At 36.6% G+C, this 15,208-nt stretch overlaps 1 protein-coding gene across 1 annotated transcript in view; it reads left to right on the forward strand.

Annotated features, from left to right (window-relative positions):
• LOC135695588 (uncharacterized) overlaps window positions 1–12,237 on the forward strand; it is a 40,149-nt gene extending 27,912 nt beyond the window's left edge. Inside the window, exons 20-33 of the mRNA XM_065214718.2 lie at window positions 175–232; window positions 431–522; window positions 631–805; window positions 1,261–1,335; window positions 1,848–2,035; window positions 2,910–2,955; window positions 3,713–3,882; window positions 5,173–5,264; window positions 6,466–6,576; window positions 7,220–7,298; window positions 8,392–8,490; window positions 8,993–9,062; window positions 9,703–9,775; window positions 10,674–12,237. Of these exons, the coding sequence (XP_065070790.2) occupies window positions 175–232; window positions 431–522; window positions 631–805; window positions 1,261–1,335; window positions 1,848–2,035; window positions 2,910–2,955; window positions 3,713–3,882; window positions 5,173–5,264; window positions 6,466–6,576; window positions 7,220–7,298; window positions 8,392–8,490; window positions 8,993–9,062; window positions 9,703–9,775; window positions 10,674–10,816 (1,471 nt within the window). The 3' untranslated portion in view covers window positions 10,817–12,237. The remainder of the gene's footprint in view (window positions 1–174; window positions 233–430; window positions 523–630; window positions 806–1,260; window positions 1,336–1,847; window positions 2,036–2,909; window positions 2,956–3,712; window positions 3,883–5,172; window positions 5,265–6,465; window positions 6,577–7,219; window positions 7,299–8,391; window positions 8,491–8,992; window positions 9,063–9,702; window positions 9,776–10,673) is intronic.
• The last annotated feature ends 2,971 nt before the right edge of the window (window positions 12,238–15,208 follow it).

The raw sequence follows: 15,208 nt of genomic DNA on the forward strand, positions 1-15,208 counted from the left end.
GTTGGGGAGTGAGCTGAATACTAAATGCCAATAAATTGTATCGGAGAACTAAAACAGATGATAAACAATGCCATGTTTAAACGCTTCCATGATAGACAACAGAATGACATAAAAGAGGGCAGGCAAAATAAATCAATTGAATTTTTAAGTACTTTTTGACTTATTTATCCTCAGAAACCTTGATGGAACGCAAAACCCTTACTATTACGAATTAAAGAAGTTAGAAATAGAGGTTTGTCCAATTTTTATTCAACTTATGTTATTTCTTATCATTGAACCAGAAAGAAAACAACTAGGCTGCGAACGGTTCATGGTCCTTTATTACATGATGAATATCAAAATTCTTTATTTTTTGTCAAATGTGCTGTTTATCTTGTAACGGCCCTTTTAATGCCTTCTTCTAAAGCGTTAGCACTTATTTGTTTTGCAGAACAAAGAAAGAGTAGAATTTTTCAAGTTGGTTGTAAATTATCTGCAGCAGCACGTGAATTATGGACAAACCCAACCCATTGACAACCAAAAGTAAGTATTTTAAGCCTAGCACACGGACGATTTTTGTCGCAGAAACAAAATTTTTGCATGTTTGTTGCATGTTTTCAGTCATCTGATATCACCTGATTTCGCTTTCAGTGAACAACCAAAGATCAATGAATCACGTGACCAAGGACTGCAAATGGCCACTGAAGTAATGCATTCACCTGATGACGTAACTGTTCTGAGGGAACAGCCGCTAGAAATTGATACCAGCCAAATCTCTACTGAAATCTGTGACGTGATTGCGGATCATAAGGAAACTAACGTCGAGGTACGGTGAATTGATTTAACATACAACTTCACGCTTCCCCAACCCCCCCTCTCTCTCTCTTTAAAAATCAATTTGTTTTAAAGAAACGGGGGGATCTGAACTTAATTATTTGATACCAGGAGTTAGTCGGACTTAAACAATTGAAACACTTTACACGATTATGAACGAGTAAAGAATTGGCAATCCATTACTGAGATATGGCAGGATCAATGAACTGATGACAACTGTTTAGATTGAAATTATTATCAACATCATCAATCAACATCAATCATTATTAATCATTAACCATCAATCAACATCGATCAACGTAATCATCAATCGTCAATCAACGCAATCATTAATCATAATCACTTGATACCTTTCTAGTAAGCTGTCGTTTATGCTATGAACTTTTTTGCGTAAAATGATTTCTAAGCTTGATGGCTTGAAGCAGACTTTCTGTTTGATCGTTGCAGGAGGTTGAAAAACCAGGTTCTGAGGCCGCAAAAGTTTTCTCAGCCGAGGAGCAGTTAGCTGCAACAAAAATTCAGGTCTGTCTTGTTACATGCCGTAAATAAATTATTAACTTTATAGGCATAAATATAAGCTCAACATACAATATGTGTAGGGACAAAACAAGGAGTTATTTTTCACGTTGGGACTCCATTGGTAACATTTTCAATAGGCAAGCGGCACTGATTATCATCAAATCGTCATATTTCTGATTTGCCTATTTCGATCTGCAACTGGGTATTTATGTTTTCTTCTTTAGAAGTTTCCATCATTTTTCTGACGTTTTGTGCTCTGAGGAGTGTCAGAAAGTATTAGAAGGTCTTAAAATGGTCGCAAGCCAGATTTAGTTACAGTTGGGGCTTTTCTTGTGCGAAAAATAGAAACAATAATTGAATACAATCATGATTAGAATTAAACGGACCTTTTTTGTGCATAAGGCCCTGAGAAGTTCTGTCGGCATTGGGTTTTGTGCTTGAATATCCCAAAATTGTTGATGTTTTTTTCACTGGGTATGTTTTGGTAGAAAGCTGATATACTTGAACTCTTTCAGGCCATTTATCGAGGCTACAGAATACGCCGTGTTCTGTCTTTTGCTTTGGAGTCGATTCGAGACAGTCTTGCAAAAGCTAGTGATGATGAGGATGATTTCAACTACGACGAAGAGGTCGATCTCAATGAATTTGATTTCCACGAAGGCCAAGAATGGCGGCCAATGAGCACTTCTCAGCTTCCTCCAAGGTATGAGCAGATTTGATTTGACTTGCAGCCATTTAAAGGGCATATGTCGCATTAACAGTTGGCTAATAAAACAAAAGCGTTCGGAGTGGAATTCCATTGTTTCATCACCTCGATTCCATGCGTTGTACGAAGCAGACAAGATAATTGTATTGCATTAGCCAATCATGTTCACGACACATGCCCTTTAAAATACCAGGACAGGTACACCGGAGCCGGGGTTCGAAGGGCACTGGTTGGAGCACTGATTGGGGCACTGGTTGGAGCACTGATTGGGCAACAGTCACTAGCTCGCTTTTTCTAATTAGCTTGTTTGAACCCACAACTGGGCATGGATTGTTTCAACCCTTGCTTCTCTCACAATTTCACACTTCTTTAAAATCTTTCTTTTGCTTTGCCACAAGCTAGCTTATCTTACATTTTGTTTTTTTCGTATTTCAATTTCTGTTTTTTTCACAGACTTTTTAGTCTTTAAGCATCCGTTGGGACTTCCTTGAAACATGAAAAAGGGGTTAAATGTATATCACATCTCTTCAATTTCTTGATGAAAAGAACTGCACTGCCTTGGGTGGCTACCCAAAAGAGTTTTTTTGTCTTCTCCTTTAAACTGTATAGGGAAAGCATCTATACCAAAATTATTTGACAAAGACAAAAATTTGTCATTTACATTTAAAGAAAAGAAAAACCCAAAAGGGACTACAATGTTTTTGGTACCGATCCCAAAGAAACTTTTCTTCTGTCTACTTTTATTCATCTTCTTCAGTCTTTTCATTGTCAGATCAGCAATTGCCCGTTAGAGCCCCCTTAGAACCCCCTTAGGACCCCCTACAATCCCCTGGAATCCCCTTGTTATTATTTCTTCATCTCTCCATTTCAGGAATCCTGTTTTTTCAGCAACCGATGAGGACGCAACCAAAAAGGAGGTAAAACATAATATGACACTTTCTGGTACCATGAACAACTTGTTGACCAGGAAAGGACTTTATTAAGTGCACAATATTAATCAAAGTCACTATTTCCACCTGTTATTTTACTGCCTTGAAAAGTCATATCCATGTTTATTTCGATCCTTTTGTATATCGTATTGTAAAGCGTCTCAATTCCTGTTTTATTTCTAGCAATGACTTAATGAAAATAGTTGTGAAACCCAATGAATAACTATTAGACAACCTTGCTTCAAAGAAATCCACAGATACTATAGGGGCTTAAGTCTTTTTTCAATCATATATAGACCAATCAGTGAGTGTGATTCCACTCACACGCTCATTGATTGGCTAATATTGATTGCCCCTTTTATATATGACGATTGCCTTTTAACTACTTTTCCTACCCTGTTTCCAGTCCCTTCGACGACTAGCGCTGGGGCTTTGCCATCTCCTCCCCACACTTTTGCAAACAAGGTCCATCATAAGTAGAATATCGTTTGCATCCAGTTTGTAATTTATCTTGCCTTCCCCCCCTCTCCACTTTTGATCTTGTATTACAAGTGCTGATAACAATATTATTTGTCACAATTATAAATGTGAATAACCTACCTTAAGTATGCATATAAAAGGTGCCCTGAACCAACTTATGTAATGTCCGCATGGTAGATAGATATATTCATTCGACTCAAACACGTGCAGCATGAAAGATTAAGTTATTAGATTATAAACTTCATGTATGTTTTATTGACTTCAGATTGAACCGGAAGATGCACCAAAGCATGCCTGGCAGTCTTTTCCAAGAACTCCAGAAGGGAGGGTTGTAGAACCTTTGAATCTGGAGATGAGTCCCGAAGAAAGTGATCGATCCAGCACAGTCGCAGAGACGGTTTTATCGAGGAAAAAAGAAGAGATTTTGACGGAGTGGTAAGTGGCAGTTGTGCGGTAGTCTTTTTTCTTTACTTTCTTTCAAGTTAATAACATGCAATACTAACTATTTTAAAATTAATTAAACCAACTTTTTATATTAACACATTAAGGTTTTAGTAAGAGTACCGGGAATTAAGTTTAATCTTTTATCGAAACCTGATCAATTATTGAAGCAATTAACTGGGATTAACAGATGTTAAAGATTTAGCATCATGGTACCAGATAAATTTGCTTCATTTGTGAGCTGCTTAAATTTTTATTTTTCAATAGCTGAATCAGAGGGTGAGGGGGGGGGGGCAGTTTTGCTTGGATCCAGCTTTCCTTTCGATCGATAATTTCTCTAAGAGCGATTACATATGTTACACCAACCTCCCATCCATTTTTTCTGTCGTTTTTCGCCAATTTTCTTTTTCGCCAAAATACATTAGCTGATACAGTGAAATCTGAAGCCAGAAAATTGTTTCATTTCTTCATCCGATTGGCCGAAATTTGAAAACCTTCCGCAAAAATGAACGAAAAACTAACGAGTTTTGTTGTAATAGATAAAATCTTTTTAATGGCTTTACTTTCGGTCTTGGTCAGGCCATTGCAACAGTTCATTGCTGGCGTTACTGGCGAAAGCTTAAGCGGTAGTAATATTTCCAGTTGTTTGCATCTTAGGGGGGTCGAGGGGGCAGCCGCCTCCCACTATTTTGGAGGACAATGGTCATTTGTTCTAAAACAATGGGAAAGGTTTGCGTCATCTTATGAAAACAATAGGCTCCCCCCCCAACATTTGACCAAGTTTCTGCCCCTGAATATTTCTTTTGTTTGCTTTTTAATAATCATCCCCTAGCTAGAAACACGGTTTTGTTAAAGAATTTCGTAGCTAATTCAGAAATCATCAGATGTTGGAAAGATAAAATTTCAATTGTGACTCGATCGTTTTTTATGACATAGGGTTTTTAGGGGTTTTCATTGGTCGATTTTTGTTTTGCAAATTTTTAAAGGATTATTGAGATTATGTTGCGATGTTTTCAATGGATTATCTGTGATTAAGGATTATCATGGATTTTCAAAACCTGACTTTGGATTGTATTGTTTGCCTAAATGATTTCTTTTGTTGAATATTGGGATTATTGCGTGATTATTGATTAAACAGGAAATGTAGGTTTGATTTATATGGATTATCAATATCCTTCAAAAACAGGCTTCTTAGTTGCAGCTGATTAGAAAATATTCAGGGTAAAAGGTTATTTTTACTCATTCTAGTACCTAATGATCTTGTTGTTTCTTTGATCAAAACAGGGGATTCCAGAATTCAGCAACTGCTGAGCTGATGATGAAAAGAATGAAGAAGATGAATACTAGTGGTCGAAAGAAGAATTTCCTCGGAATAGGTACCTGAAAAATACAGTTTATTTTGGGTTTATTTTCCGTTATGTGTAAATAAGAAAACCCTTTTTCTCTTTTGTTAAAACTGCTTGATACAGCTTTTTCCTAGCAGTTAAAGAAGATGAACAAATGTTTTGGGATAGATTTCAATGTATCTCTTTTTACCCATCAAGTTTCCATTTTGCGTGACATCAATCTTTCTGACCCCTTCCCCCCCCCCCCCCCATTCAATTTGTTTATCTATCAACCTCAATGTGTAAAAGAAATTCTGAACCAGTTTTGAAAGCTTCTTTACACAGATTTTTCGCCAAAATCTGCCCCACGCCTCCCCTCAAAAGTAACCATCTTTTTCTAAAGAGGAAGAAAAATACATGTTGTGAAACCCCCTAGAAAATTTCATCTCAAAAACGAGGAATTTTTTGCATCTGGGAGTGCTTTTTTGGTGAATTTTCAAACTTATCGGCGAATAATACATGTCTCACTCAAATTATGAAAACCAAACTTTGTTGGCAAATAGCAAATGATGCCTACCATTTATGAAAATGAAAGCTTCAAAATTTCGAAGAAGTTTAGAACACCAGCCTGAACTTTAGTTTACTGGTTCTTACAATTAATTTTGAAACGTAACGATTGTCTTCATCAGTCTTGCGGTAATATGAACTAGCGTATATTTGCTTTTGCATCAGTAAGGCGACTTTGCAACTGTCACAAATTAAACAGCAAAACTAATGCAAATGCGATCATGCCAATATTTTAATAAAGGTGGTCAGTATTTCGAGATAAACGGTAAATAAAACAAAGGATTGTTTACCTAAATGCAATGGCATTCATACAAAAGACTTTTATCCTAAACCCTGATTGTCCAGCCAGTGCTGCCTTTGAAGCATCGCTGAATACTTGAGGCAGGCAACACAGACAGTGAGGCATCCAAATCTCTGACCTTAAAATATTGGCTGTCTCTGTGTGGACATTGCTATTGTATCTTAGCCTATGGTGTATCGACGTTTTGCCACCAACGAGTATATATAATTCGGGTAATAGCTATATAGTGTTGATACAGTCGTTTCAATCGCTGTGATCATCCGTGGCTCGCTCCATTATTCATACCATACGTCCGGTGTATGGGCTTATATTATACGTCACTCGTGTTATATTTTTTGTCATTTTGCTTGATAACTTTAATTTAAAGCTCTATCTTGTCCTCAGCTCCTTCGAAGCGATACGAACTGTTCAAGAAGCTGCAACAAGCAAAACCAAATTTGACTGTACGACCACCGTCGAAGAAGAGGACGCCACACAGAGTGGAATATTTCTCTGGTTTGTTATACATTTATATTTGTAATCACTTAATATCATTATACGCAGAAATACGATAAATTGAATGGAGTGGCACTGTGTATTTTTAGAAGACCTTATCTAATTACTACAGTACTACATTTAAAGAGCTGCGCCTTTTAGATGTCACCATCAAACATACCTTTAAATCTGGTAAAATGTAAAGAGCGAGGTGGATCTTAAACTATTCAATGTATCTCTTTTTACCCATCAAGTTGCCATTTTGCGTAGGAGACAGCTAGAACTCCAAACCTTCATGTGAGGTCAATTTTCCCGACCCAATCCTCCCCCTCCCCCCGTTATTAAAGCTGCTCCCACACCAATATATTCTCGCTCACTCTTACTTCTTACTAGAATTATCTGCATATCACGACAAAAATCTGCGTAAAGAGGTTCTTGAATTGAAGCAGTGTCTAAGTACTTCTGTACACCCCTCCCCCTCAGAAAATGTTTCTAGTGCCGCCCGTCGTCACATCAGCCAAGCGAGGTGTGGCAGCGAAGTAGCGTCAGTATGTCATCTATTTAACGGAGGTTATCCTTGCTTAGGAAATCTGTTAATATGCTATTCATCGCAATGAAGTTTAGCGAGAGAGTAAATATCATTCTCCATACTGTCCTTTCACAGCTCAAAGAGAAATGGCATCTCCATCAAATGTGTCGAACGCCTCAAGCGAGAAAGATTTTAAAAAGGACATGACATATAGGTGAGTTAAACAAAAGAAATTCTTTTTGAAATAACGTAACGGGCTTGCTTTCATTATTTCCAAAGACAAATATTGAACAAAAACTAACACTAAAATTTATATTTGTTTTGTGACAAAAGCAAGAGTCAACAGTCGGTATTAACGCAAATAGAATTAAACTTAGTATATATTTATAATTGAACATCGCATTTTGAATAGTGAATCGATGCTGTACAGCATTGGAAGAGAGACATTCCTGTGTTTGGTGAAACCTTCGCGGAAAGAAACTTTTTAAAAATCTATGTAGAATTCTTAGGTTTTGACAGCAACAAATATCTCTGAATGTTCAACTTGAAATGAATCAACTGCAAACTGACTGAAATGTAGAAAATGGAATTACTCATGGATTACCGTTATTTTGGCCTAGTTCACTAAGTTTGGGAGCGAGACCATACTATGGTTATTTGATAGGGAATAACCTGTCCTTGTGTGTTTCTTTGTTTCGATTTTTCTCTTTCATTTCGTCTAACGTGACCAGCTTTTGCCTATTCAATTAGGAATACATCATGTTCTAAGACTATTTGAGTAAGCAAGGGAGTGGGGACTGTTCGATGTAAACGATTCCCTCCTTTGAAAGAAGCTTCCTCTTTTAACTAGGCATATTTGGTAGATTCTTCATACATGAGGGCAATTTTACCACAAATAATCCAAAATTGCTACAGCAGCCGGGGTTTTGCCCCTTGACTTACTCAATAAAGGGGTCTTTGCAGCCTTCAAACCCCTGAGTTTCTGACTTCCTGTGGTGCTCAGAGTTACCCCTTCTGCTTGCCCAGCCCCTACTCTCCCATTTCCGAAGGCTTCCGACAACGGGGGTCAGAGGCTACGTCCCCACTTTTTTGCAAAGCAATAGAGCTTTCTGCCAAATCTTTTGTTACGTGTCTTTGATTTGCCCTTGGCCCCTCTACTTTCCAATTTGAATTAAGCCCCCCATTTCCTACATGTGCCTCTGCATTGATGGATCCTTTTGAAGAGTGAAACACAATGTTAGTCCGACATTGTAAATTGACTAAGACTGTTTCTTCTTTTAACTTGAATTTTTTGCTTTTTCTTGTAGCTGGGTTTGTAGCCAAGCTGTTTTGCACACAGATACTTACGATAATATAATGTTTGACCAGGGCCAGTCCGGTGATTCAGCTGCGAGACATTCAGCAAAGTAAACAAAATTACAAACCAGTCACAATTTCTATGACGTTTCTTGATTATGAGATGTACTTTCAATGGCGAAAGACTATATATTACCTAAATTGAGATCTTTGTATACCTAGATAAAGAAAACATGATAGTATTAATATGTTGAAGGCTTATACCGCCAGTACTTGGTGTATTTTGAGGGTTAAAGTATTTGTATTTTCGCCATCCTTGCATCTCAAAGTTTGTTTTAAGTATGGTTAAAATATGGAAATCCACTATTTCTGACTTAGAAACTAATTCTAAGATCTAACATACTTCATTGAAGGTGTAATTTACCCCAAATTTTACGGCTTAAAAATGAAGACGGTTGAAAACCATCTTCAATACACTTGGACTAGTATTGCATTAGTATTTCTCAAGTTTCATTCTAACTACCTCTAGCTGAAGGTTTCTAAGGTTTCAAATAAGTTTCATGTAGACTTTTGTCTCTAAATTATTTGCAATTTGTTCCTTTTGTTTTATAGAAGCAAAGATCAAGTCACTTTACCATACTTGGATCCAGCAATCATAGCAGGAAAGCCATTACCGCTTGTGGTATGTTGTAGCCCCCAATCTATTTCCCTTTTCTAAACACATGTTTATTTCTGTTAAAACCATTATAATAGGAAGATTCAGAAAGAATAAGCAGAACTTTGAGAATGTTATTGATCAGATAATTTAAAGGAAACAGGAACGCCAGTTGAAGGATAATGTGTGCCATGGTACCGAGTGTGAGGATGAGTCAATGTCACTGACTACAGGTCCAAGGGTCAGTGGTTTGAGTCGTTGACCAGACTTTCACTTAGAATGAAGAGGATCGCCACTTCTCTAATTCCATGTGTAGGTATCACGAGAAGTGGTCACATCCAGAAGAAGGACCAGGAAACTGCTCGATAAGCTTGGTTTCTTTGTGTTTATGAAAACCTACCTTCGTAAGCTAGTTAGTGATGAATAAAAGCAGATTGTATAATCTAGGTGTTTCGCAAATTTTCGATACCAAGTGATTTATCGTTGGAGAATTATAGAGAAGCCAGAAAAACTTCTTTTATTGTCAGAAGCTGTTGAGAAACTTTTCATCCTTTTGTTATGTTGCATAGTAACCTTTTTTAGATATCGAAAACTTTCTTTAAGTGTAATTTTAAATAGGTTCATTCAGCTCATTAAAATTAAATGAAATTTATGAATCTTTGTAAAGCTCATGTCTTCAAATGCTTTGGCGAACCCAGCATTGGCTGCTGCAATCGACTCTAGAAAACGCACAGAACGAGGTGAGACAGCTTCTTAAGAAAATATTCCCTGTTCTGTTTGTTGTTATTAACCTCTCCACAGTTAAAATCCCGACCGAAATCTTTTATCAGAATATATGACTTTAATAATTACCTTTTCTCTGTGTTTTGTGGTCATCTTTACACACAATAATGCACTTCAATGAAATTTGACGGTTGAAAGTCAATTTAACTTTCATCAAATGTAGAAGTTACTTGTAAATTGCGACTACTTATCGCAATTCATCGAGATTTTACATTGATAATCGAAAGTATTTTTGGTTTTTTCAGCGTTTGTTTGATCATGTAGAGTTTTGATTTGTTCTGATGATGCATCTGACCTGAATTTTGCTAGAATAATTGTTGCTTTTTTCTGGTCTGTCCAGATTTGCTTGATGCCGTATTTAACCCTTCGGTTTGAAAAGCATAACGGTCCTGAGGATGCAACTCCGAGTTTCAATCTCCGAGTTACTCTCTTCCTCCTTCCCTACTTAAAAACCGAAGAATACAAAAAATCGACTGACAATTCCATTACGAAAATAGTTTATTGTGTTCCTTGTATGAAGAACCTTGGACATTTAAATAAGTAGTAATCCAAAATCAGCTTATACCCTACCCGAATGTGTTTAAATCAACTCAGACTCTGCCAGAATGTTATCAAATCAGCTTACAAACAACTCTTGGAGCTTCTACTTGTAGAAATCTGGCTTTGGTATAAAGTCCATCAGATTTCTGTTCCTTTGTTACCTACTCATTTCTTTCCAATCAATCGAATGCCGGTCCCTTTTTCTTTCAGTTATATTGATATTTTAAACTATATGTCTTTAATAAACATTAAATCCGCCCTGACTCTTGTATAACCTTTTAATAGCTGGAAAACTGAAGTATGGTTCTTTATTAGGTGAGCAAACTAGAAATAAGGACAAATCAAAATCTGCGCCAAATCCCACGATACGAACAGCTCCGGTTTTGCACGCAAACGAAGCATCGCCCTCATCTAGAAGCTCCAGCTCGGAAAATCGACGGCGGAAGAAAAAGGCATGAAATCTTATTGTCAAATGCAGCACGCAATGTACCTGAGCAAGCGTCCTCGTATAGGTTCTTAAAGAATCCTTTAGTACGAGGCTGTGGCACTGGAACACAAAAACATTTTGATACGAGTTCATGAATGATGTTACTTGCACCCACTCCGACAATGTTGAATGATTCTTTCAACGCGTTGTTAAGGCAAAGTTTTGTTGCTGACACCGATGCTTTCTTGCAAGAATGGTACAGTTTTGTTCCAACGTACAGGGCAGGACAAACTTTCATCCTTATAGATGTCCATTTGGGATTGACTCAAGGAATGTGAACTGGTACAGTTGCGTGTTTTTTCACCGATGTTCTTTCATCAAGTAAATTATTGCCACCTTTCTGAGAATCTGTCGTTGAGCGACCGAAAAAATTATGTTATAACTACTTGAATTTGCGTAAACCACCGCTTATAAGAGCCGAAAGATTTGTCTTTCTGTTAATTAGCACTGGGTGTCCATGAATATTTTCTAGCCAGATAAACTGTTTTATTTCCAAAAAGACATTGTCCCTATCAAGTAACCTGTCGTTGCAAGACAGTCATCACTCTTTTCAGACACATGCCAGGCATCACTGGCCATGATCCTTTTCAAAATAAAAGACCGTAATGACCACATCATTCCCAGATCTACCAAAGAAATACCGAAGAACAGTCTGGATTTTCAAAAGTGTACTTTTTTCGTGGTGATTTACTTTGCGATATATTCTAATCATGGCGCTCAATGTGACATCATCAATCGCTCTTGTTAATTATTAAAAAAGCTTAGTTCTCAAAATGTAGATATATTCGCCAATAAATGCAAATCAAATGTTTATATTGATTCATTAATACACATGTCACTTTCTTGTTTTGCTGAGTCCTCTCAGATCAAAATGCCTCCGCGGTCTCTGTACCGGAGAGGTGCGGAAATGGTGTAAGAATTGAAAGAACACCAAGTTCAGAAAGAAACAATTTTTTGAGCAGCAAATATCAACTATCAATTCCACTATTTTATGCTCCTATCCAAAGAAGACTGAGATGATTTCCAATATTCAAGAATTTTTTGAGTGCTCGTTTTAATATGGAAAAGAAATATGGCTGAATACTGTACCACAGGGTTTCAACCAGTGGCGTAGAAGAGAAAAACCGAAGGCTCAACTTCTTTGTTAAATTCCTCTGGTCTTTTTTAATGTGCTCTTTAGAAAAACCTCCAGGTTCCTTCAAAGCATCATATCCTTAATTTCTTCGCTATGATACCCTCTTTCTGTTTGTCAACTAAGCATTTGGAATTACTTGAATAATGGTAATTTTGCTTTTGCGGTTTCTGCGCAGCAACAACGATCTCGTGTCATCTTTGTTGACTTAAAGAGATGCAAATCAGCTCACCTTACATGCGGAACAATTTCATGAAAAACTGTCACACTTTTTTTGCGCATTTCTAGTGAAGATTTGATTTGCTTTGATAAATTATTAAAGACAGGTGTTGAATGCGCTTTGAAGCGAAACTGAATTTAATTTTATTACAGAGGCATCTCGTTGCATTAAAAATTGATCAATTTCTTGATTTGGGTTAAAAGAGCCTGCACATACGTCATAAGCTGCAGCTGCCATATATGACTGATAATATTCTCCAAAAGTCCCTTATGAAATGAAATTTGACAGCTTATTTGGGAGATCAGATATGATCTAAACTCGGTAGTGCCTTACAAGTTAATAGCCAAGCCTGAGTTGCCAAGATACCGCTGGATTAGAGGCCTTGAAGTTAGGTTATATATGAGCAAACTATAAGTGCTCTATTGCTGAGGAGACACAACGATTAAATGCAGTTTGCTGACTAAGGGCCGTCAATTTAAATGCTTAAAGACAATCTGTCTCGTTGTGGATTGGTTAACGAGAACAATAGCTTGAACAATAGCCTAAACACAATTCCAGCGCTCCGCCATACATTTTACAATGCGATAAATTAAAGGGGGACTGGAAACAATAGAAAATCCCTTTGTTCTTAAAACCAATCAACGTCTTGACAGATTGCCTTTAATAGAGATCCATCACCAGGATTTTCTTTTATCGTTGCGGAGAGGCCATTAATGATAAGTTCAGATAGAACCCATTTAAAACACTCCAAACGTGTCCCCCCAATTGTGAAGAACCGGGTCAGTAGCAACGCTCAATGCTCCGATTTAAAAAAAATTGAAGATACAGAATATGTATCAAGGTGGGCTGTGATGTGTACATGCTTAAATACTGTTAGGTTAGTGTCTGCATGTCGAGTGCGTTGTTCTTGGACGTCTTCAGAAATCCAGCCCAGAAGGACGGTTATTGAACATTTGTCTTAGACATTCAAATAGGAACTTTAATAATCATTGCTCTTTCCAGAATATCTGTACTATATTGGCCAAAAATGCTGTTCTGTATTAGCTCCAAAATACTGCACTGCATAAATACAAAAATACTAAACTGTATTAGTTCAAAAACTTTCTGCTGTATTAGTTCCAAAATACTGTATTGTATTAGTTCAAAAAATGCTGTCCTTTATTACTTCGCAAACTCGGTACCGTATTAGCTCCAAAATACTGCACTGTATACGTACAAAAATACTGAACTGTACTAGTTCAGAAATACTGTCCTGTATTAGTTGAGAAATACTGCACTATACCTATGGGTTCAAAATGCGGCATTGTATTAGCTTGAACTATTTTGCTGTATCAGTCCAAAAATACTGCATCGTATTAGTTCAAAAATACTGAATTGTATTAGTTCAGAAATACTGTCCTGTGTTAGTTGAGAAATACTGCACTATACCTATGGGTTCAAAATGCGGCATTGTATTAGCTTGAACTATTTTGCTGTATCAGTCCAAAAATACTGCATCGTATTAGTTCAAAAATACTGAATTGTATTAGTTCAAAAATACTGAATTGTATTAGTTCAGAAATACTGTCCTGTATTAGTTGAGAAATACTGCACTATACCTATGGGTTCAAAATGCGGCATTGTATTAGCTTGAACTATTTTGCTGTATCAGTCCAAAAATACTGCATCGTATTAGTTCAAAAATACTAAATTGTATTAGTTCAAAAATACTGAATTGTATTAGTTCAGAAATACTGTCCTGTATTAGTTGAGAAATACTGCACTATACCTATGGGTTCAAAATGCGGCATTGTATTAGCTTGAACTATTTTGCTGTATCAGTCCAAAAATACTGCATCGTATTAGTTCAAAAATACTGAATTGTATTAGTTCAAAAATACTGAATTGTATTAGTTCAGAAATACTGTCCTGTATTAGTTGAGAAATACTGCACTATACCTATGGGTTCAAAATGCGGCATTGTATTAGCTTGAACTATTTTGCTGTATCAGTCCAAAAATACTGCATCGTATTAGTTCAAAAATACTGAATTGTATTAGTTCAAAAATACTGAATTGTATTAGTTCAGAAATACTGTCCTGTATTAGTTGAGAAATACTGCACTATACCTATGGGTTCAAAATGCGGCATTGTATTAGCTTGAACTATTTTGCTGTATGAGTCCAAAAATACTGCATCGTATTAGTTCAAAAATACTGAATTGTATTAGTTCAAAAATACTGAATTGTATTAGTTCAGAAATACTGTCCTGTATTAGTTGAGAAATACTGCACTATACCTATGGGTTCAAAATGCGGCATTGTATTAGCTCGAACTACTTTACTGTATCAGTCCCAAAATACTGCATCGTATTAGTTCAAAAATACTGAATTGTATTAGTTCAAAAAAAATGTACTTTATCAGGTCAGAAATACTGTCCTGTATTAGCTTAGGAAGATTATATTTCATACGTTCAAAAATCTTTCGATTTGAGCACCATGTAAAGAGACTGTAGAAAATTGAGGAATGATATGGAAAGTCCAGATTACAGTGAGTGTGTTTTTCGTTAAATGGTTGCTTCTTTATATGGATATTTCTGGAATATTCTTATATCATACTATAGACTATCTTCTTAATTATTAAGTATATATTGTACAGTGAATAGTATGATATGAAATATTTCAGAAAGTGCTAACAACCAACAAAAGTTTCTGAAAACTAACGAATTTTAATTATCACACCCAAATACGCCTTCCTTATAATAACCACGTCTTTCTAAGAAAGGCTTTAATATTTTCAGCTCATGAGCCGGCAGTTTTTCACAACAACATATATATTTTGTTCTGTAATGGTACTGCTCTTTTTCCCATCTCAATTGAACTTGCCACCAGGCTAAGGCCACTGAAACATAACAGTTGATCCCCTCTCGATATTCGCCCTGTCCTTTACTTATAGCTTATAGCTGACCCCTGCTTGCAGCCTTGTTTTTTTCCATATCCAACCTGGTTGTAGGTCAAATAGGATAACAAGAT

This window comes from Rhopilema esculentum, chromosome 2, assembly GCF_057945365.1.
Source record: "Rhopilema esculentum isolate cy_ngs chromosome 2, ASM5794536v1, whole genome shotgun sequence".
Lineage (NCBI taxonomy): Eukaryota > Metazoa > Cnidaria > Scyphozoa > Rhizostomeae > Rhizostomatidae > Rhopilema > Rhopilema esculentum.